At 41.6% G+C, this 22,437-nt stretch overlaps 4 protein-coding genes and 1 pseudogene across 8 annotated transcripts; 4 read left to right on the forward strand and 1 right to left on the reverse strand.

Annotated features, from left to right (window-relative positions):
• Positions 1-949: 949 nt before the first annotated feature.
• LOC116203959 (protein timeless homolog) lies at positions 950-8,541 on the forward strand. Of its 2 annotated transcripts, none has more exons than XM_031535954.1 (20): positions 950-1,178; positions 1,332-1,484; positions 1,568-1,727; positions 1,881-2,199; positions 2,411-2,548; positions 2,626-2,818; positions 2,912-3,042; positions 3,158-3,370; positions 3,523-3,689; positions 4,061-4,139; positions 4,741-5,268; positions 5,353-5,720; positions 5,908-5,970; positions 6,046-6,150; positions 6,332-6,574; positions 6,743-6,811; positions 6,929-7,156; positions 7,532-7,621; positions 7,813-7,947; positions 8,224-8,541. In XM_031535954.1, the coding sequence occupies exons 1-20, from the start codon at positions 1,076-1,078 to the stop codon at positions 8,384-8,386; spliced, it is 3,648 nt and encodes a 1,215-aa protein (XP_031391814.1). In that variant the 5' UTR covers positions 950-1,075; the 3' UTR covers positions 8,387-8,541. The 2 variants fall into 2 exon arrangements, with proteins under 2 accessions (XP_031391814.1, XP_031391813.1); XM_031535953.1 differs by having other exon boundaries at positions 951-1,178; positions 8,098-8,541.
• A 558-nt stretch (positions 8,542-9,099) lies between these two features.
• On the reverse strand, positions 9,100-13,436 carry LOC116203960 (G-type lectin S-receptor-like serine/threonine-protein kinase At5g24080). 3 transcript variants are annotated; one of them, XM_031535956.1, is made up of 6 exons: positions 13,028-13,436; positions 11,553-12,868; positions 11,279-11,459; positions 10,747-11,200; positions 10,273-10,663; positions 9,100-10,057 (listed from the first exon to the last, which is right to left on the reverse strand). In XM_031535956.1, exons 1-5 carry the CDS (start codon positions 13,315-13,317, stop codon positions 10,322-10,324), a joined length of 2,583 nt encoding a protein of 860 aa, XP_031391816.1. In that variant the 5' UTR covers positions 13,318-13,436; the 3' UTR covers positions 9,100-10,057; positions 10,273-10,321. The 3 variants fall into 3 exon arrangements, with proteins under 3 accessions (XP_031391816.1, XP_031391815.1, XP_031391817.1); XM_031535955.1 differs by lacking the exon at positions 9,100-10,057 and having other exon boundaries at positions 10,160-10,663; XM_031535957.1 differs by lacking the exon at positions 9,100-10,057 and having other exon boundaries at positions 10,160-10,663; positions 11,553-12,923; positions 13,028-13,161.
• On the forward strand, positions 9,243-10,117 carry LOC116203964 (annotated as a pseudogene).
• Positions 13,437-15,393: 1,957 nt separating the features above from the next.
• On the forward strand, positions 15,394-18,957 carry LOC116205303. Of its 2 annotated transcripts, none has more exons than XM_031537867.1 (4): positions 15,394-15,779; positions 16,156-16,314; positions 16,748-16,813; positions 18,129-18,957. In XM_031537867.1, the coding sequence occupies exons 1-4, from the start codon at positions 15,600-15,602 to the stop codon at positions 18,795-18,797; spliced, it is 1,074 nt and encodes a 357-aa protein (XP_031393727.1). In that variant the 5' UTR covers positions 15,394-15,599; the 3' UTR covers positions 18,798-18,957. The 2 variants fall into 2 exon arrangements, with proteins under 2 accessions (XP_031393727.1, XP_031393728.1); XM_031537868.1 differs by having other exon boundaries at positions 15,395-15,779; positions 16,180-16,314.
• A 2,214-nt stretch (positions 18,958-21,171) lies between these two features.
• LOC116203072 (probable membrane-associated kinase regulator 6) lies at positions 21,172-22,420 on the forward strand. Its single transcript, XM_031534737.1, has 2 exons — positions 21,172-22,002; positions 22,097-22,420. The coding sequence occupies exons 1-2, from the start codon at positions 21,345-21,347 to the stop codon at positions 22,102-22,104; spliced, it is 666 nt and encodes a 221-aa protein (XP_031390597.1). The 5' UTR covers positions 21,172-21,344; the 3' UTR covers positions 22,105-22,420.
• The last annotated feature ends 17 nt before the right edge of the window (positions 22,421-22,437 follow it).

The following is a 22,437-nucleotide window of genomic DNA, read 5'->3' on the forward strand; positions in this document are numbered from 1 at the left end:
CTTAAAGTTTGGTTAGCTCACCCATCGACATAGAAGACAATGACCTGCAAATTAAATACCAACAACGTGATCTGTGATCGATAATTCAATAGTCAATGCTATATCGAATAGGGGTGTGCGGGGTCTGAGTGCCCCTTTTTTTTTTCACGGTACCGTATCATATCCTGTGAGGGACATATTTCAAGATTTTTGAATCGGACCATACCCCATTGGAACATGGAATCGAAAACCTACTCGAAACCTGAATTATACTACAAGTTCCGGATATCATGTTGGAACCTACAAATTTTTTTTCTTCAAACACAATAAATAAAATAAATAATATCTCATTTACAATTACGCAAAACATATAAATGTCGATATAGATTAATCGGATCTTATCAATCCATAGAACTAAAGGATTATGTAGCTCTTTTTAGAATTATATAGTAGACAAATCAAATATGCAACTAAAAAATTATGTAACTATTTAACCAAAAAAAAGGATGATGTAGCTCTCCTCAGTAGACATAGCAAATAAACTTTTATTAGGATTCTGTAGTTACTGACAAAGCACATAGATGACAAAAAAAATTTCTTTTAAAAAATATATAAGTTTATCGGTTTCGTAGTATCATGTATGTTGGAACTGGAATCAAAATCTATTTTCACGAATTCCTTAAATTACTATCAGGATCCTACCATATTTTCAATTGGAGTTACCCGGACTCTATCCTAAGGGATAGATCCCAACTGGTTCTGAGTATATTCAGTATTCATGCACACTCATCAGAGGACCACTGTGAATATTTTATGACTTCAAGGATGAAATGAAGAGGAAGCAAAAGCTTGAGGACTAATTTGCAATATTATACTTTTTCTGAATAAAGGTTGCAGGATGATGTCGTGAGCCTTGACGCACTGAATAACTGCCCCTATAACGCGCGGGAAAATTTCATCTGATGACAATTTGCCGCCGTCTCTCTCTCATTTGTCTTACTCCTCCCCAATCCTTTTCCTCCTCTCTGCAACCCCACCGCTGGCGTTCTTCTCATCGGAGAGATAGGCTCCGGAGAAGCAACCGGAGCACTCAGCCATGGACATGCAGGGCTTATCTGCTATCTGCGCCGGTCTTGGAGACGTCAAGGAGGACAACAATGGCAACCGCGTCGGCTACAAGAAGGGCCAGTACTGCCTAGGTTTGTGTTACTCTGTCACGAATCATGCTGCTTCTGATTACAGTTCTTCAATTAGTTTCGTGTGGCAGCCGGTGTGATGAGAATTTGATGCGGTTGTGGACTGCCATGCCTAAGTTTAGCTTCTTTTCTCTCTCTCAATCTGTCGTTGGGCAGATAATTTGAAGGATCTGCTGAGGTTTCTCCGGCGGGATGATCCACAGAGCAGACAGGTTTTCAAGCAAGTCTGCAAATGGAACACTTCGTCTAAGGACTTGATACCGATCATCGAGCATTGCCAGGATGACCGTAATCTGGTTCTAAATGCAGGTACCTTAGCCCGGGCCTGGAATTGAGTGTTTGATTGAGGGGAATCCTATAAAGGTCTAACCTTTTGTTTGTTTTGTTCGCAGTTAAGGTTTTGGTTTTTCTTACTATGCCCATTGAGCCTGTGTCTTCTGATATTCCCCAGCAGATAGAATATTTGTGGGGATTGAAGTCTGCAGTTACGTTAAGTGACACTGTTGCGGTGATAGTTTCACTTCTCGAAAGCTCTCTTGAAAATTTGGAAAGGTCGGTAGAATTCCTGTCAACTTATCACAAACTTGTATCCTAGTAACTGAACTCATCTCAGACCTGCTAAAATGTCACTGCTCCATTTGAGCAATACCAATACCAATGCTAATTACTGATGGCTGCTTTCCTTTTTGTCCCAATTCCTTCCAGTGAAGCATTCACAGAAGAGGACTGGAAATTGGTGCAACTTGTGCTTACTTTGTTTCGGAACCTACTAGCTGTCCAGGACATTTCGCCGCATCAGAAGGCTGCAGGGTCTGCTTGTCAAATGTTGTCGCTGAGGGATAAGTTCATGGAGCTCCTGTTTCGTGAAAATGTGATGGATTTAATTCTTGTCATAGCTCCACATGTCGGAGAGTCTCATAGCTACCTCCGTCAAGATAACTTGCTTCTGCTGGAAATTTTTCATTATGCGTTCCTGGGTCAAGATCCAGACTTGGTTGCGACAGCACGCTTGAAGGGTCTCAAGGTTTGTTTTCTTGAAAAGCTATCTCCTATCTGCACATTAATCAAACGAAAATTAAGAAATTTTGTTATAGAGGGTTATTTTAACTAGAAAAAAAGAATAGCTTTCTTCCTATGATTGAAATTGTGGATTTCTTCCTATTGGTATCTTGTTGCAATAACTTTTTGAATTTTCACTTCCATGCATGTCCTGATCAATGGATGGAAATTTATAGGGGCATGGAGACACCAAATCTTCTCTCAGTAGTCTCAGGTCAATCATAAATGAGGAGAAAGACAAAAGAAGGTCTTCCAGACTACACACTTCCAGTCGACATTCACAGTTTAGTGGAACATTTGCACGATTTACCATGGTATGCAGAAAGAAGTCAATAGCTAGTGCACAACTTCGGACTAAATCATTTTTTGCTGAGCTCACTTCTTTTGGCAGGATGGTAATAAAGCAATAATTAAAGGAAACCCTACTCCTGGTCCCTGTGAATCATTCCTGAAATCTGATAAAATCTCCCGGAGATCGACAAAAAAGATTGTGTGGGACCATGGCGCTGTGCCCCTAGTGACGGCTAATATATTGGAGTTGCTCCATGATTTTGTGAACCAGTTCCTTTCTGGAGGTTATAATGGTAAGTTATATGTGGCAAGTAGTGCATCTGCTTGTTTTACTTTGCTTTCCATGTAGTGCAAATATTTAATTTGGGGAGCCAACTTCCTGCCAGTTTTGATGCAGTCAATACGTGAGGATATTGATAGGGAACATCTTCAGGTTCAGAAGAGTGACATTGTAAACTTTTTCAAGCTTGCTAAATTTGTCACTTCTTTTCAGTACCACAAATCTTTGGCATCAAAGGTAGGATTTGAATGCTCAGATATTTTCATTCCTCATTTCCTCATAAGTATTTTCTGAATGTCCATTTCATTTTCTGAATGTCCATTTCATTTTCTGATAATTTGCAACATTGTAGTCAAATACCGGAGTAGACAGCTCTACATCTTACAGCAGCAATTCCGAAGATAGCACAAATTTCAAAGGCAATATATGTGGGCCAATTGCAGCATCCATGAACGAATCAATGTTTCTTCTAGTGATTTCGAGGTGGCGTGATGCATTTGATAGCTTGAAGGAGACGAAGGACTATGAGTTTCTAGCTGCATCAGGATCACTTCTGAAAGCAATGGTAACACAAAATTCTTCTGTTTCAACATTTTCTAAACATAGTGGAATACTGTTGTTCTGATAATATCAAATTGTGGAAGAGACTAGATTTTTGTTTTTCACTGTGCCCTTTCTGTACATCTGCTCTGAAAAAAACTCATGTTCATGATGCAGGTCAAAATGTTAAATTTGGTGCTTAAATTGCAGCCAGAAAATTCTAGGGAGCCTCAAACTGCTCGCATTCTCCTTTACAAACTATTCTATGACCAGACTGATCAAGGGATGACCCAGTTCCTTCTAAATCTTATCAAATCATTTGATGAGCACAAACAACCCAGAAGGTTTTTCTTCCTCATCCATTCCACTTTCTGCTGACTTTTAATTTTCCAGTATACTCACACTGCCCGCAACTCAGCAAATAGTAAAATAATGACAATTCCATGCTTTTTCCTGAATAGCATTTCTAGTGACCATTTTCTATAGTAGTTGCATTCATGATTATTCTTGCAGCTGTCAGTTGATCTTTCTTAATCATACAATTCATAGATCAATTATAACCAACAACAATTTACGTCTGATACTTGTATGAATGATCTCCACCTCCTTGATCTTAAAGCTTAGCCACAGGATGGAGATTTAGAGGGTATATTTGGGTGCTTTCTTGCTTGATTCTTCGCAGTGGTCATTTATATGTTTTTTCCTCTGTTATCAGCAACCTTGCAGATTTGGTAGAAATGGTTTATATGATTGTCAGGCTTATGGAGCGACTCCAAGATCGTGGCACATTAAGGGTATGTAATGGATCATATTATTTGACAATGGGAAAATTTGTGGTTATATTGGTGGTAGTCAGCTAAGTTTATTCTTGCCAGGACAGAGGTTCGACCTGTTGATCCTCTACAGGATATATGTCCATATGGCCCCCAGCTGTAGTTCTTTCAACTGCTTCCAATAAACTTGGTGGTAGCTAATCCATCCTTTTCCAATGAGAGCTGCTACCAACAGTAGCATCCTTTAAGAAACAAATTTTCAAGGGTTTTAGGTCCCTTGTTTTCTTCTTTTTCTTTGTTCTCTTCTTGCTTTCAACTCATTTATGATGAGGCGCTTTGTATACCACCTGTGTACTTTGTTCTTCACTCATAAATGAATTCTTATTATCCATCAAAAAAGAAAAAGAAAAAGAAACAACTTTTCAAGAGCTCTCAAGAACAATGAGTTTTTTACTATTTAGTATCCAACTTATAATAGACTCTCTTACTTTTTTCAATATAATGCTTTAGGTATCGAATAATACATTATGTTGAAAAGTAAATTCCTTACTATTTAGCAAGTATCTTGATATATTCAGAACTGTCTAACAAGAATTCATCTACTAATTATCCTTTGATGAAGGTTTCTAAAAAATCGCGAAAGAGCAGAAAGAGGAAATTGAGTGACAAAATTGAAACAGAAAAAAAAGCAGCAACTTTAGGGGAGCATGCTGCACAGCAGAGAGAGAGAGCGATATCTAATGATGAACATTCAGCAAATGACAAAGAAGGCACACTGCATGAAAATCTCAACAGTGAAGGAGGGACGAGTATGCTTCCTGAGGCTGGTGTCCCTGACAAGCCTGATACATCTGCGGCAGAGCTAGAGAAACACGAGGGTGGCCAACTACAAACAGGGAAATCAGAATTTCTAAATGATTTCGGTGCTGAGACCAGTGATTCTTCTGAGGATGAGCAGTCAATAGCTTGCAATGAAGTTGATTTCCATGTATCCACCTTGGTATCAGCTTTCGCAAATAACAGCATTATCCATAACCTCTGCTGGTTGCTGAAGTTTTACAAGAGCAACTCTGCTGATACTAACCATCATCTCATATCCATCCTGAGGAAGATTTCAGATGATCTCGAGCTCTCCCCAATGCTATATCAGGTTTTTACTTCTGTTTAATACGAAAAAGTGATATTTAAATTCCAACAATCCCTAACATGTTGTCTAATCTTAAACTCCTTTCAGTTATCTCTCCTGACTATATTTCACGAGATACTGGTCGAGCAGAAGTCTCATTCAAGCAAGGATTATGCGAGCATAGTAGACTTTCTGACGGATTTGGTGAGAAGAATGCTTAGGAAGCTGAAAAATCAGCCTCTGCTTTTTGTGGAACTTCTTTTCTCAAAGACCCGCAGAGAGTGCCATCACATCAATGCCGAAAACTTATTGCATGAGGTTGGCAATCTAAAGAAACAAATTGGAAAGGATGAAAGAGTTTTAAATGGAGAAACCAGGCCTATGCATTCTGCAGGATGGGTCCAGCGAAGCATGGCAGATGCCTTGGGTGATGATGAAGCTGATGTTGTCATTTCCTATAATTTAGGGCCTCAGACGTAAGAAGTTTTCCATGATCTTTGATACATCATAAGTCCTTTGATCTTGTTATGCATGGAAGTCTTGCAAATATGTTCCACTGATTCAAACTTTAAGTTGCCGTATTGTAGATGAGAATGGGGGCTTCTTTTTTCCTTTATAAATAAATTAGTGGTAATTGAAAGATCTGACTTCTGTATTTTCCAGAAACGAAATGCACAGTGATGAAGCACCAGAAATAGCCATTGTTTCAGATGGTGATATTGACAGGTATGATATCAAAGCGATGATTTAATTTGCAATTTTGTCATCAAAGAGTAAGCTGATAGAAATGGCTCATGACAGTGGAAGTAGAGACCCAGGACATGAATCTGAACGGGTTCACAAGAAAAGGAAAAGATTGGTTTTGAACAGTGACCTGGAGACGAAAATTAGGGATCTCTATGACAAGTAAGTGTATTTTGATCACAATACCAGCATCTACCTTTAGCCCCTAAAAAAAAGTATCGAAATTGAATTTGCATTTAACACTTGAAAGCATTTGAAATTGCGATGATAATTTTTGGTAATTATCCTTGACATTTTCTGACTGCTTTCTTCTTTTTCTTTTTTTACATTTTTTATTTTATAGATTCAAAGATGACCAGCGGTGTAGCCAACTGATTGCAGAAGCCCTAGATTCTGATGGTAAAGTTTCATCAGCTCAAGTTATGAACAAGCTTAAGCAGCTAGGATTAAAAGTCACAGGAAAGAAAAGGATGCGTTCCCCTTCTTCTGGACGTAAGAAACCTTTAGAAGAGGGAAATGCAGAGGAAACGGAAAATGGTTCTCTCAACTCAGATAATCTGGCAGAGGCTTCAAAAAGGCACCCTTCGTAAGTACACCCTCATGCTTGTCTTTGGCAGAACAGTCATGCCATTTTATGATGTGCTCGAAGGACAACATTTTTCTTACTTTCTCTTTGTAAATCTCACTTCCTAAGCTACTAATTTTGCTTTAAAATGTCCTGCTGAAATTTTGGTGCTTTAATGATTCATTTTAGGCACACGAGGAAAAGGATATCTGCCTTGAGCGAAGATCAGGAAGCCAGGATAAGAACTCTATTTGAGGAGTGAGCATTTCCACCATTAAATTGCTTATCTCGGCAGACTAGAAAAAGTTGTCTTCTCCTTTGTTTTGGATTACGTGATGCTCGGTGTTCAACTTATAGAATGCCACATTGCTCCAGGTTCAAGGACCATAAGAGATGCAGTTATATGATAGCAAAGGCATTGGATGGTGATAATGGAACATTCACAACTGCTCAAATTTCTCGCAAACTAAAGCAACTTGGGTTACAAGTTCCTAGGCGCGAGAAGACTGGAGATGGCTTGCATTTGAGAGACAAGAATCTTAGTGATTCTGATAGTGACAATCAGGATTCGGACAATGAAACACTGCTCTCCCTGAGGCTCAGGTATCTCTAGTACCATCCCTTTTCTTCCTTCAATTCTTTTTTATCATTTTTTTTTGGGTATTATATTATTTGGCTACTCTTCTAATGCATCCACTCTTCATATATTCAAAACTTGCCTCTTGTTTAAAATCTAATCATCGGTTGCCTCTTATGTTTGAATCTTCTTTTATCCTTCACTATGCATCATATACTATATTCAGCCATCAAAGGAGAAAAAAAAAAGTCTCTTGTTGCAAAGTATGATCATGACCGTGAGTCATCCTTGAGATTGGTTTTATGAAGCATCCATGCTTAATCTTCATCATGGCAAATTCTTGTTTTTCATAGGGTTAGTTTTGCAAAGTAATGTGCTAATACAGTGATTCTTTACTACAGGGGCAAATCGTTGGAAAATAAAGAGTCGCAGAACCAGAATTTGGGAGGGAATGATGACTCTGATGAGGAACTTCTAAGCTCTATCTTTCAGTAAGCCTTTGACATGACTTACTGATTCTGGTCTTTTGCCTGAGTTACTTGTTATGAAATGTATTGTTACATCTGTGAATTCATTTTTCGTGAGGGAAGCTTTCAAGATTTATATAATTACCTTACTAGACTCGTTTATTCCTTCTGTTCTTTTACCATGAACTAACTTTTCCTGCATGTTTATTAAACAGGAGAAGTCAAGCATTCCCCAAAAAGCCGAAGAAGGCCAAGAAGTCAAATAATGAAGAGCTTACTGCCTCTTCATCTGGGAGAGGACAAATAGACGAAAGCTCCGGAGATGTGATAACAGAAGATGTGATAGAAAGGTACAGTTAACTCGAGAAATTTAATCTTGCTTTGCTTCTGATGGCAATTACAGAGAAGTAATATGTGTGTGCGCGCACGTACATATATGTAGTGATCAATGCTGCATCAAAGATGTCCCCAGGGTTTAATGTATCATTTTCTTTTATCAGGGATGGATCGAACCAGCCCAGTGATTTAGAAATTGAATGCACAGAACAAGCTATTGGTTTGAGAGATGTTATTAACTCTGGAGGCAATAACGAAGTTCAAATGACTGATAGAATTGCCACTGGCAGGCCTGAATCACCTATCGAACCCATAGGTGCCTCATCATCTCAGCAACTGGAAGATGAGCTGGATGATTCAGACGATGATTTGTCCCTGGATGCATCAGCAGCCCAAGTGTCTATCAACAGGAGAAGGTTGAGGGTGGTGTTCGATGCCAATGACGAGGATTAACGATGCATTTTCTCATTCTTATGCGGTTTTTCTGTTCCACAGCAACCTATAGTACATATTATACCATCAGAAAAAAGCATTAGTTTGAACGCTTGCTTCATTGAAAGACTTAAACCTGTGACTAATTTCATTGGACTCACGTATCTTTACCCTAATTTCTGGCTGTTGTACCGATGTCCTTAAACTACTTCATGGCGTGACCTTTTGAACATAAAAAGAATTGGATGACTTTCCATAAGATTCACTTGAATTGCAAGACTCTTCAGAGTGTATGGTGTCACCAAAAGGAATTCATTCCACAAGATCAAATATACATGCATTTGTTGTTTTAACTTGAAGCCGTAGCATTAAACGCCAACACGATCAGGTCATTTTTTTGCTCAAAGATCTTGTAAGATGATGTAGAAAGATGTGACTAGCCTCAACGAGTAACTTATTGCGATCTATATGTTTTCTTGATGCACAGGAAACTCGGACCTGTTCCCCAATCCTAACAAAATTTCAATTTGAAACTCTTAAGCCGGAATGTGAACTCGTCTGTTCTTTAATTGCCCGAAGATATCCTTCCAGCTCAACTGTTAATATGCGACTTGGCAAATTGAAACAGAGCTCTTGAAATTTGCAGAAGGTGACAGGGCTCAAGGGAGAATTCCTCTTGCTTTGCCTCATACGTTGGGGAGAAGAGGAACATATCAAATCTGCAAACATGATTATTATATACGAGGATTGTCTCTTCTTGTTGGAGGCCATTTGGACTGACAACTACATAAACAGAGCCTCAATATCGCTCTGAGCACCGAGCAAAAAACGTGTTCGAGTTACTGTTAGAGATAATCAGCTTGAACCTGCCTCTTAAATGGCTTCGAGGTTTCCCGCTTCTGTGGAATTAGCATCCCTGGCGTTGCTCATTCTGGCGGTAGTGGGGTCCAGTGCCACTTGGGATCGCCATCTACTGGGGCCAGAACGGGAATGAGGGCACCCTGTCTGAGACTTGCACGTCAGGGGACTATAAGTTTGTGAAGCTGGCTTTTCTTCCAGTAGTTGGTTTAGGCCAGGAACCTCAGCCGAACCTGGCGGGGCACTGTGACCCGTCAGTTGGTGCTTGCACCGCGCTGAGCTCTCAGATCAAGTCTTGCCAGAAGAAAGGCATCAAGGTGATGCTCTTGATTGGAGGTCAGGCCGGGTACTATGGCCTCTCTTCATCGGAAACTGCCAGGAAGTCCCAACTTGCCTTTGGAACAATTTCCTAGGAGGCCACAACTCATCCCGCCCGCTTGGAGACGCTATCTAGATGGGATTGATTTTGACATCGCAGGTGGTCCCAGCGAGATGACCTTGCAAGGTTCCTGCCTGGGTACAGCAGCAGGGGCAAGAAAGTGTACTTGACTGCAGCTCCCCAATGTCCTTCCCCTATGCGTACGACAACACTCTATGTGAGTACGTCCCGGGAAATGTGGCAAACATCGAGGATTCCTGGAAGTAGTGGACTTCGGCCATTCCTGCCAAAGAGATTTTCCTAGGACTGCCTGCTGCACCTCAGGCTGCTGGAAGCGGCTTCGTTCCCACGGGAGATCTCACCTCTAGCATCCTTCCATCCATCAAGAGTTCAGCTAAGTACGGAGGCATCATGCTATGGTCTGAGTACTATGATGACCTTACCGGATACAGTTCCTTGATTAAGAGCGATGTGTGAATTACTCTATCATACAATAAACTACAACATTAAAACTACTATAGACTATCTTGGTATGTCGATATGTCACACTTCGGTTCTTGCTCTTAATAATACCTTCTGGATGTCTATTCCATGGATACAGTTCAGTGATCCTTACTCTTGAACAAGAGACAGGTCCTAATACTAATAATGTTACACGGTGGGTACCGACCTGTACTAGATGAGAGATGATTGGATCGAGACCGAGCCGGTTTTCTCGATTATCGAGGAGACATGGTAGAGTAACTACACGTGGCGTTTGACGTCGATAGGTGGCTCGTGATAGTAAAAGAGCTGAAATTGTTGAATTCTCTCTTCATTGCCCTGTAAACTTGGTCTAGTCCTTCCTCAACCAACTCCAGGACAGTCTGAGGCATTGGGGGCATATTGATATCCATCGATCCTTCCAGCATCTTCACCACTTCCCCCATTGTCGGGCGCATGAAGACCTCGTCCTGAATGCACCAGAAGGCAACTTTCAAAGCTCGGATCAACTCTTCTTCCTCCACGGATCCCTCCATTCTCCGGTCCACCACTTTCATTGCTGACCCATTCGTCATCTCCTGAAGACAAGACATGAGTGATCGGTTTCTGAGTCCAAAAGTAGTTAAATTTAGTTATAGTCTGTTGGTTTCGAAAAGGTTACCTTGTAGGCCCACCCGGGGTAGAAGAAGTTCTCCACATCAAAGGACATGTCGAGGTTTCTCCGACCGCCGATAATCTCCAGTAGAAGCATCCCGTAACTATAAACATCGGCCTTTACAGTTGTCGGTCTGTTGCTGACCCATTCCGGGGCCAAGTAGCCTCTTGTTCCCCTTACCATCGTCATAACATGGGAATGCTCCCTGTCCATCAGCTTAGCTAGCCCGAAGTCGGAGACTTTGGGGCAGAAATTCTCATCGAGCAAAATGTTCTCAGGTTTTATGTCACAGTGTATGATCCTATTTCGGCACTGCTCATGGAAGTATGCGATCCCTTGCGCTGTTCCTAGGGCTATCTGGAACCGGGTTCCCCAATCTAGGAGTCTATCAGAGGAATTACGCGAGGGGAAAATCCACTTGTCCAAGGAACCATTCTTCATGAACTCATAAACAAGAAGCCTGTGAATCGATTACCAAAGAGTTCAAGAACCTGGAAATACTTTCGAGAACCGAATGCCCTAGCCAGGAATTACATACCTCTGTGATCCCTCGGAGCAGTAGCCACAAAGTCGAACCAGGTTCATGTGATGCATTGAGCCGATCGTGTTCACTTCAGTAATGAATTCCTTCTCTCCATGAGGCAGAACCCGATCGAGTTTCTTCACCGCGATTAAAGTGCCATCCACTAATGTTCCCTTATAAACACTCCCAAATCCTCCTGCAACATCACGAACCAAATCGGTTACAGTTGAACAAAATCTCACCATTTCTTGTCCTATTTCCTCTGTTTTGGCAAGGAAAATCAACATACCTGTTCCGAGCAGCTGGGCAAAGTTGCTCGTCCGGATCTGCAAATCACGGTAACTAAAATTCATCGGAGCGCCTGACAGGAACATCAGGGAGCTCTCCATGGCTTTCCTTAAGGATCTCCTTCTATGGACATTGTAGTACAGCAATGAGCAGAGGAGCCCAATGAGAATCACCATGATTGTAACAATGGGAAGTACCACGACTTTCCTTTGGGTACTTCCAAGGCCGCCCGACGACCCCGAACCATTGGACCGGACCTTCACGAATAGGGTCGAGCCCGGGTCCTCGAACCCCCCAAAGTCCAACCCTTTCAGTACCCAACAGTAGGGCTGCTCCTCATCGAGCCCATACACAGAGGCAACACAGTCACAATCCGAGAGGCAAACATCACCGCACTTTGAGACAGTTTCGATGTCGGAATAGTTCGCAATCACCGAATCCTCCATAAAGTAGTAACTCGTTTGCTGCACGGTCGAGGTCTTGAACTCGTCGGTCGTCCGGTTCCCCGCTCCGGACTTGCAGCTTCCAATCGACGAGGAGTCCTCCAAACATAGGCCAGTTGATTGGTCATTTGAGGTCCCGGGAAGGCACTTGCATGAGGCGTTTGTCTTGCTCTTGCTTAGCGTGCATATGCCATTCCCACAGATTCCCGCTATGTCGCAGGGGTTCGAGACTGCCGCCCAGTCCGCGATCCATTGGTGAGACCCGTTCACATCATCGTCCCACCGGTACAGCCGCATATTCCCATTCTTCTCGAGGGTCAGCCTCCGGAGGACCGAGCCAGTCTGCTTTGAGCCCGAACGGCCGTCATTGTTCTTATACACATAGACCGCCCCACCGGATGAGTCGCCATAGACGATCCCAAGGCTCCCATCCTGACCGAGGACCGCTGTCACGTCCCCAGTAGCATTGGATATATCAGGCCCCATCCAATAGGAGTAGTTGGCATATGGCTCAGCCCCAACAACACCGCCGTGCGGCAGGTTATAGGTGAGGGCGAGGCTGAGGGAGGTGGGCTGCTGGAGCATCTTGAGGGTGTAGTAGCCACCTTGCGGGCTGGAGACGGATGACATTAGCTCCATCGAGACCGTGAGTGGCTGGTCAGGGAGGAGGGTGTCAGACGGGTGAGAGAAGCTCTGCCACGCCGGGAGGTCGGTGGAGTTGTAGAGCACGAAGTTGCCAGTATCCAACATGGAGGCGGCCCTGACGCCAATGCGGGATGTGTTGGAGGTCCATACCGTGGCGGCTCCATCGGTGAGGATGAGGTTGCCGGTACCGTCGAGCTCCAAGATGGCGTCTTTGCCAACGGGGGAGTTTCTATAATATATGTCGAGAGGATTGAGAGAGTGAAATTTTCGGATATTTTCACAACCTGCAGAAGCTTTTGTAAAGACTAGAGACATATATATGCATCCTATATCTTCTCAAAATGGAAAGGTACCGTATCGATGAGGCCGGTTGAACCCAGGACATTACCTGTTAGGGGACCAAACAACTGTCCGGTCTCCCGGAAGTTGCGCGAACCATATAGCTATCTGGTACCGATCCTTTTCACCCGAGCCGGCGAAGCCAAAGGCAAAGGTCCCGTTTTCCGAAACCCACGCCTCATTTGCGCTCGCACGTAGTCTCGAACCCAAGCTGATCTCACCAGCCACGCCACATCCGCCAATGCATGCTCCCATGACATAAATCCACAACACCACAAGCAAAGAAGAGTAGGAGGAGGAGGAGGAAGAAGAAGTAGCCATGAGAACGTAAAAGAGCATACAGGATTACATTATTACAAGCTGAAGCTCATAATATATATATATATATATATAGACATTTATGTAATTACAGAAATATTAGTGAGAGTGTGAGTTCTCTGGTACAGATGTGGAGAGGGTTCAATTTTTTTTTTCTCTATCACGTTTTGTTCTCGTTCTATTAATTGAGATTATTCTCGTTCAAATATTAACTTTTGAATTTTAAATTTTTATACTATAATCAAAATCAGCCTACATAAAACGCAATTTATCAATCATGCTACACCTCTCGGTGGAGATCGGGTTTCATTCAATGAGAAGAACAGAACATATCGAGTAGCATGGAATTGACACGTGCACATTTGGTGGGTGAGCTAAACTTTGAAAATCTAGCAACCGAAATGTCTGGCCGGCTGGCGGAGCAATATATAGAACTTGGAGAATGTGGCACGTGTTAACAGCGCAACCGGCCGAAGGGCCGGTGGTCGGAGAGACACGTAGGCGCTTGCCGCCGTTCCATGAAACATCTAAGTGCCGAAGCTTAGTAGTTACGTACTTATGTTTTCGTTCACGTTCATTGAAGGCTTTCATATGATTAATGCCGAGTCGTTTTTTGATCTCGACTAGAATTAACAAACCTATCCGGGCGATGCCCGATTGAGATCCATATGGAGTCTAATATATATCAGACAAAGCAACCTTTTCATGCGAACCGTGGCTCGACTTCATCTGAACGTACATGAACGTTACTTGATGATGCTTACGTTACTTGCGTACTCGAGGGGAAGGACGGTGCGTGGGCCATGTTTGGGGGTATAAAAGGTCAAGATATGTTGACAAGGGCGTCTACTAGTATGACTTATTAAGGATGATGACTTATTTGAAGGCTGCTCTTTGACTTTGTGCTAAGCTAATATTGACTACTATCCATGTGTTACGTTCTAGCAAGTTATCAATTCAAGCATGTCGAGATTTTCACACAAAGGGCAACCATGGTGCATTTCTTGGTATTGTCTATTCATATTCCGTACATATAATGAATTAACGAAGAATTAAGATCAATTCTTCTCGAAAGGACAGGAATATCTTCATAATATGCCATGCAAAGCAAATTTTACCATCTATGATGATGATACACTTCATATTGTATGGATATAAGTGATCTCTAAATACCTTTTTCCCAGTTCGACTAGTCGAGATCGGGAAAGAGAAGGTGCGACGTCGTGATATCCGGATTTCGACCTGAAACCAAGAGGATCTTTTTAGTCAATTCTCACCAATATGACTCATCGTCGAACCTCCTCTCCTCCAATTCTCTCCTCTATCGTCAAGTGGGCCCCGTAAGCCGAACCCAGATTAGGCTGCCCCGAGAGCCCATATATCACTCCAAGACCCCAAAACGGGCCGGGCTCGGATGCCCATGGATGGGCCTAAAAGAACGTGGACTGCTTTTCCAATGCATCTCTTTTGCCCACCCCTAAAGTCTTGCTTTGACTCACTATTCACCCTAATTTCAAGAAAAAAAATATTAATTGAGTATTACTCGTACACCGTTGATAAAATAACAACCAACCAATCATAATGTCTACAAGTGAAAATATATGGAAGTAATTTTTCACTTTAAAGGATTCTAATTGAGTGTTACTTAGTGAAGTAGATAAATAATACTCACAAAATCTTTGATTTTTATGTATTGTTGATTTCATGCCCTGAATATCGAGACATCGTACTTCTAGCTCTGGCTCGGCTCTTCACGAAGTTCACAATTTGCCTCATAAATACTCAAAAGCAAGTCCACGTGTTGATGGAATTCATGCCGCTATGATTACTTGTGACCAAAATTTTACATTCGCTCGGGATTTCTTGTAAAGTAGAATCCATATATGGACATCTATCAGAAAAAGAATCCATGTATGGACTTTATCCGTGCTTCAAGTGCAGACTGGTCTCATGTCGTGTGGACTTCATGGTACCGAGAAAATTGTACAAAGGGTACAAACGACTTAATTGCAAACTATAAGGTGCAAAGAGGATAGAATAGAAAACATTAGGGTGGAAAATAGAATTTACATATAATATGTAAATTATCTGCTCCCTTCTCCTTCTCCTACCTGCAACTGGCAGCATGGTAGCTCCGCCATAGCGGCGAGTTCAAGCTAGCTACCAATCAACCCAGCTCCACCTGCTTCTTCTTCCTCTTCTTCTTCTTCTTCTTCTTCTTCTTCACTTCGCCGTCCTCCATTCTGTTGCTGAGGAATTTAATCGGCCACTGATGCGTAATAAGCTGCAGCTCTCTGAGTCCCATGGGTGCTGCCACCATGCCGGGCCCTTGTTGCTGCAACGCTCTCTCCCCTCCTCCGCCCCCTCTTCGTCCTCCTAGGGCCAGGATTAGGGCCTTGAGACCTCATTCAAGCAGCTCGGTTTATCTCCTCCACCGTCGCTCGCTGGCTCCAATTGGCTCTTCATCTATCTCCTCGAAGCATGTAAGCTCTCTGCATCGACCCCGATAGGATTATGATTCTGAAGTCCGAATTTTTGGAGCTCCCGGATTTGTAAAGAGATTGCTTTGCTCAGTTTAGCCGCCGTCTGAAACAGCGGATAGTAATGGAGTTTGATATTGTATTAGTTAGCTGTGCAAAGCTTAGCTTGAGCCCTTTGAGTTTCATCGCTGAACAGTTTGCTTTGGTCGATTCAAGAATGATTCAAATGTCAACTGGGTTTGTTCAATATTTTGCTTAGGCATATACTTTTCGTTTGTAGTCGGTTAGGATATTGTTAAGCCAAGAAGCAGAAGTATCTTATAGCTCACGAAGTTTTGGTGATTAGCTTTTTTCACGTGACTCGAAATTCGTCTTGAAGAGATGGAAATTTTCGTGCTTTCAGCATGATGAGTATTCTTCAGGAATTCCCGAAACCGAGTTCGAGTCTGTGGAGGATAGGGAATTGGCAGAGTTGGCGAAACACAATCTTGATGATTGGAACGATAAGAGAAAAGACTGGTTCTCTAGTCTTCAGGAGGTAATACTTCTTCAGCAACTCTTTCTCCCCTCAAAGGTTGTATGAGATTGATATCAAGTATTTTATGGTCTTTGGTTGGGATTTCTGGTAGGGCTGCAGTATTTCCCAGGATCATCAACATAGTAGACAGATCATGAATTAGGGAGTTTTTCTATGTAAACCCACAATTGACTAATGTCATGTAGATTTTAGATACAAACTTTAATTATCCATAATTACTTGGTACTCTTGTCATATGAACACGATTAATGAGATATAATTCTTCTAAAGTATTTCATGTATTAGGTGGATCAAAAGACATTTAAGTGATGCCACCAGTATGTTTTAATCTTCTTGTGGGGTGGCCTTTGGGGAGGCTGATATTTGTGATTCCAAAAGAGTTAGACTTGCCAGGTTCTGGATGATTTTTTTAATCAACTTACATACGTCTCAGGTCTCTACTGCAATCTTCAATGCAAAGCCGTGGATGGTGCCATGGAGTGCAAGCACAATTCTGCAGGTCTACTTCACTGCCCTGCCTGATCTTCTCTATATAGTTATATGACATTTAAAAATTATGCTTGTTAAACTTTATTCTGCATTTGAGGTATTTGTGTCATAAGACAATTCCTTATACGTTTTCAATAATTCTATTCATTTGAGGAATTAACTCTTATTTATTGCATTCTTTTCTACTCATTGCTTATCACAAAATGTCTGCGCTCGCTGACTGGAAAAACAAAGGCGCCGGTGAATTTGGTCATAGTTCAAACTTTTAGTAAAGCACTTCTGAACTTAAGTAATAGCCTATACTAGAATTAAGCTTAATTTCCAGACCAGGCATTATCTCCTGGGTTAAGAAGAACTTTGATGCTCTCCTGTATTAGTTGAAAGTTTTAGCTAGTAATTATCTTTAGTCCTTGGAAATGTTATGAAAGATGAAGTTAGAATCCACAACCTACAGAAGCTTGCAAATAGAACTATAGGAGCAAATCTTCCGGTCACTTATCAGGAATCATGTATAGTTGGATATAGTTGCTCTATTACCTAGTCAAAAGATATTGCTATTCACTTGGAATCTTGGGTCTATATAAAGACTGATTCTGCGCGGCACGTAATGTCCAAAATTCTCACGCTGTGAGATAGCTTATATCATGGAGAACATTCCCCATCAGTTCATATCCAGACCCACGGATTCAGTGTCACCATGAGCTGCAACTCAGACTTCTAATATGTTTCTAAAATCAAAGATAATGATGAACCCATCACTCACCTATCTAGTACCACAAAAGGAAAGAGGGGGAAAAACGAACATAGTAGTTGAAAAGTCTCATCATCTTTGGTTATAGAAATAACCTCATCAGACCAGAAAAAGAGCAGCCTCGCTGATAAAATAATAGAACAACTCACAATGAAAGAGGTAAAAACTGATCAGGTTGCTGAAAACAGACATGGAGCGAGTCTCTAGTTGGTCTGCTTGTATCCACCATAAGCTGTTAATCAAGCTTGTTTTAAACTTCATTGAAGGTCTTAGATAGAAGGAATTTGTGGTAATGATGCTATATTGAGGTTTGGACCTGAAAGTCGAATCCAACCTGTGCTGGCTAATTTTTGGAATATGAATGTATTAATGAATCTTGGAGTTGGCCAGTTTTTCTTCACCATCACTCGTCAATTAAGCTTGTTTTCAACTTCTATTGAAGGTCATAGATAGAAGGAACTTTTGGTAATAATTCTCTGTTAGTAAAACCCCACTTATGCTGGCTATTGTACTGAATATGAATGTACTGCATAGATCTTGAAGTTGGATCGGTAGTAATTGTTTGGTAATGCAGGTAATGCTTCTCTGGGTTGCTTCCTTCTGGTTTGTAGGATCATGGATCATTCCTTTCATAGCTCATATAGTGGGGTTCCGAAAAGAAACCCTAACGTACAGGGGCCAGGCACTATACAGTCTCCTGACTGACGTGGCTGAAGGTCTTGCTGGAATTGCAATCCTTCATTGCTGCCTAGCAAGATTCCGTCCACTCCCTTCCGATTGGTTCCGGTTCAGTCTCCGTGGAAAATGGCACTTTGATGTCTGTCTTGGCTGCCTCATGTTCCCTCTGGTCAACCGCCTATCTCAGTTCAACCTTAATTTAGTGCCAGTTCTTCCCTCTACGCCCGTCTCTGTCTCAAGCGTGGAGCAATCAATCGTTGCACGAGATCCTGTGGCAATGGCACTATATGCTATAGTAGTCTCAGTTTGTGCCCCAATATGGGAAGAGATAGTTTTCCGTGGCTTCCTTCTCCCTTCTTTGACAAAATACATGCCCGTATGGTGCTCAATTTTGGTCACTTCTCTAGCTTTTGCGTTGGCTCATTTCAACATGCAGAGAATGCTGCCACTCATTTTCCTTGGAGTTGTGATGGGCACTGTCTTTACCCGGTCGAGGAACTTGCTTGCATCAATGCTCTTGCATAGCCTCTGGAATGCCTTTGTATTCTTAGATCTGATGAAATAGATACTCTGGAAATGTACATTCTTGACATCAAGTACAAAAATGCTGTAGTCTATGTGCCTGAATGTATTTTATGCCCTTTTCCTGCTCTCAATGATGTTTGAATTGGAGCCTTGCCTCTATGAAGTATGAAAATTTTGTGGGTGCTGCAATATTTCCAGTTTGTTTGGCGCTATAATATTACTGTGCAAGATTGTCAGGAAAAACAGTGGGGTTATTGCTGCAATTTTGAGTACTCTATCGATTTGTCTCGTGATCATCTGAAGGCCCGAGTAGTTTTTGTGTCAATGCTGTGTCTGGTCACCTTTTTGAGAAAAACCAAACCACTACGGTTTGCTATTATTTTCCACGAAGCGATACCAAGATATAGAAGGTGTCTACTGCTCGAAGTAACGCGACATTGACTTGGCGATTGTCAAAGCTGGTTTATTTTTGGGGTAAGTTATTCTGCAATTACTCTTTTTTCTAAGTTGCTTTCGTACACATCAGCCAAAGTTCATTTTTCATGATGACGAGTTAGTGCATTATGAAGCAAACATTCTGTTTGGAACTGAATCCTGCTTTTGTGAATGTTTAGAATCTCCTATAAATTGCCTGGTGTCTCTAAAGGGGACAACACTAGAGGGACCAACTGCCTTTTGGGTCATTTTCACTGCTAGCTTTTTGTCCCTGAAACCTTAGTTTATGTCCATTTCATTTGCCGACAGCTCTGGGGTACCCTCTGTCTAACTAGCCCTTCGTAAATTTCTTGTGAATGATGGCTAGGCTCATTTGCACGATAACGACACAACTTCCTCGCAGCAATATTTAAACTAGGGAGAGAGGAAAAGATTCCATCTCACCATCAGTCAGACCGTTAGTGGTTGTAAAAGCTCGAGATTTCCTTGCCATTAAAACTCTGGTGATATTTTGTCTTTTCTCCTTGGTTTATTTTCCATCCGGATTGCTGAACTCAAGGACGAGATCTGTCTGCGCACTTGCTGCTAGAAAACATCATGTGATTTTATCCGTTGCTCTGGCCTTTGAGATTCGTCTGCCTACTGCAGTAAATTTGCAGGATTAACATTTCCAAAATTGCAAGGTTTCTGTTTATGGAAAAGGGTGATTGGTCAGTATATGCTGCTAATTATAATGTTTCTCCGACACCGTACATTTTGACGTTTAAAGTACTCTAAGGTGATACCTTAGATAAACTAAGTGCTTAAAAATTAAACACTTAATCAGTTAAAAGATAGAAATGTATAGGAAGATAGTATGAACGATAAGAGTGAGAAAATATTTTGTGCGGAATAGAGAGCATAAGTGAAAAATGACTTATTTTATTAAGTCGAAATTTTCTGCTTACTCATTAAGTGGATTCTAACTCAATAGATAAGCCCATTATCTTTTATCTTTCTCTTTCTATCCTATTCATTTTCCCATGTAACTAACTCGTAACTAACTTTTAAGTACTTATTTAATTAAGTTGTAAACAAACACAAACCTAAGGCTATTATGATGTTTCAGTTTAAACTAACTTGGAAGTAGAATAGGTATGATGGCATGCTTCTTGCTTTATCAGCATCATAAGACCCACTTACATTAATTTATTGACTGATTTGCTCTGCTGATTAAACTATTGTAGTTGCATTTATCAGCACTTATTCATAAAATAACCTATCATTAGATTTAGTTCACAAATGTTAGGACGTAAACATTGGGAAGGCGTGAGAGAGAGGGGAAGTACACGCTTTGACCTGCCAACCAAGAGGTTTTTGGTTTGATTCTCACTACTAGGACTACGTGCCGTTTTAACTTGCTCTCATTTCCATGTACTGAGCTCATGGTCTTTCCTTGTAAATAATAATTAAAAAAAAAGAAACAGAAACATCGGGAAGGCTTGATCATCCTCTCAGATAAGGCGCCCCTAACCCGGAAATAACAAGCATACAAGGAACCAGTGTGACTTGGATGCATGAATCAGCTTTCTAAAGGACACATGCTCTTTGTTTTTCATTTCCCCTGCTTTGTTTAATATTGCATCTCAATAAACATTGGAAGCATAATTATTGGGTCCTTGTTACTAGGAATTGTTTACTCCATGAAGACAGCTTCATACGGAAGAATCTTTCTTGTCTTTTAGATTTATATATTTCAATAGGCTCTCCGTACAGTAAGCCGGTCCGGGAAAGAAAGCATCTTCTTCGTCAAGCCTAAAGGGGGAAAATAAAAGAATGATTTTAAAGGTAAAAGCAGAGGTTGTCTGTTTAGCATAAGATTAAGTCTACCTAAACATTTTTACTTGCTATGTGACATCTTGGGTGATTGTGGGGTTCACAGTTCTGCTTCCTTTTTCTCTTTTTCAATAATTTAAATTCATTGTCTCATCTCAGACAACCACACATACATACCTCTGTTGAGCAGAGGATATTGGGATAATATATAAGCACAAACTCCCACACAAACACAAGACACACACAAAAGACTGCACATAAGTTCCATTGAGTGTGTTCTGCTGTTGTCATTTGAAATTCTGCTTTCTTTTCGAATCCGAAAACGGGGGTGACGGCAATGGATGCGTCTCAGCCTCTCACCATTGAGAGCTTCTCGTACAGCTGGTTAGTGAACCTCAAGCCGTCTCAGGAAGGCCTCGACAGCTCCCTCGGAGCCTCTTTTGAATCGGCCGATGAAGCTTCCTTCATCGAGATGGACCCGAGGTTAACTCCATCCAAAAGATTCTACCAGAGATCAAGCTCCCATGATTTCAAGTTCGATTTCCCAACATCACAGGCTCCTCTTACGCTCGTTCATGCAGATGAGCTCTTTTCAGGCGGTTATGTCTTGCCCATTTTTGCAGATCCATTGAAGATCAAGTCTTATGAAGCTGAGTTCGACTCCTCTTCTACTATGCCGCCCTCTACTCATCCTGCTAAATTTTGTTCCTCCGTGAATAAAATCCGCTCACCTTCACTGAGAAGGTGCGCAACATTGTCGAAGCAAGTGTTCCATAAGTACTTCCAGTTATTTAGACCCGTGTGTCGAATTATCCGAAGATGCAAATCGAGTTCCAAGAGAGAGAATTCGAGAACTCAGGCGAGCAGGAACTGTGTTTATCCAGCAGACTCTTCTCCCAGGATGAGCTCGACGTCATCTGTCGACTACTGGAGAAGGTCTTGTGACTCCGATAGCTCGATCTATGAGGCAGTGCTCCATTGCAAGAGATCCTTTGGTACGTGGACAAACTCTCTTTAACTCTTGATATCAATTCCATAAATGTAGGAAGGTGCTCAGGAGAATTGATATGAATTCGTGCCATATTTCAGGAAAGTGAAGTAAAGAGATGATACGAAGATGAAAATTGGGGAAAACGGGCCAAGAGAAGAGCAGGAGAACTTTCAGCCAAGGAGATGAGAGCTGTCAAGATCATCCCGAGTCACTTGTTTGTTGTCCTTCTTGAGGACTTCCTGGAAATATGGAATTTGTATAGAAAACTAATGTGTGTGGATGCTGGCCAATGACAATAAGATTTTTCTTTTGATCCTCTTTTCTGAGGTGGGAAAGTTTCTTAAGTACTTCGGAAATCTTCATCTACTTGTTTCTGTAAAGTGCTACTTACTTGAATAATATTACAATTTTTGTTCGTTTCATTCGACAAGTCCCCAGT

Source organism: Punica granatum, chromosome 4, assembly GCF_007655135.1.
Source record: "Punica granatum isolate Tunisia-2019 chromosome 4, ASM765513v2, whole genome shotgun sequence".
NCBI classification, from domain to species: Eukaryota; Viridiplantae; Streptophyta; class Magnoliopsida; order Myrtales; family Lythraceae; genus Punica; species Punica granatum.

Bases quoted from the DNA above. Each gene is read 5' to 3' on its own strand.
- LOC116203959 (XM_031535953.1), top strand. From the start codon at position 1,076: ATGGACATGCAGGGCTTATCTGCTATCTGCGCCGGTCTTGGAGACGTC. The intron at 2,549-2,625 runs GTATGCAGAAAG...TTCTTTTGGCAG, and splicing joins CATTTGCACGATTTACCATG to GATGGTAATAAAGCAATAAT. The intron at 5,721-5,907 runs GTAAGAAGTTTT...TGTATTTTCCAG, and splicing joins TATAATTTAGGGCCTCAGAC to AAACGAAATGCACAGTGATG.
- LOC116203960 (XM_031535956.1), bottom strand. From the start codon at position 13,317: ATGCTCTTTTACGTTCTCATGGCTACTTCTTCTTCCTCCTCCTCCTCC. The intron at 11,201-11,278 runs GTATGTAATTCC...ATCGATTCACAG, and splicing joins TGCTCCGAGGGATCACAGAG to GCTTCTTGTTTATGAGTTCA. The intron at 10,664-10,746 runs GTAACCTTTTCG...TCTTGTCTTCAG, and splicing joins ACCCCGGGTGGGCCTACAAG to GAGATGACGAATGGGTCAGC.
- LOC116205303 (XM_031537867.1), top strand. From the start codon at position 15,600: ATGGGTGCTGCCACCATGCCGGGCCCTTGTTGCTGCAACGCTCTCTCC. The intron at 15,780-16,155 runs GTAAGCTCTCTG...TTCGTCTTGAAG, and splicing joins CATCTATCTCCTCGAAGCAT to AGATGGAAATTTTCGTGCTT. The intron at 16,315-16,747 runs GTAATACTTCTT...CATACGTCTCAG, and splicing joins GGTTCTCTAGTCTTCAGGAG to GTCTCTACTGCAATCTTCAA.
- LOC116203072 (XM_031534737.1), top strand. From the start codon at position 21,345: ATGGATGCGTCTCAGCCTCTCACCATTGAGAGCTTCTCGTACAGCTGG.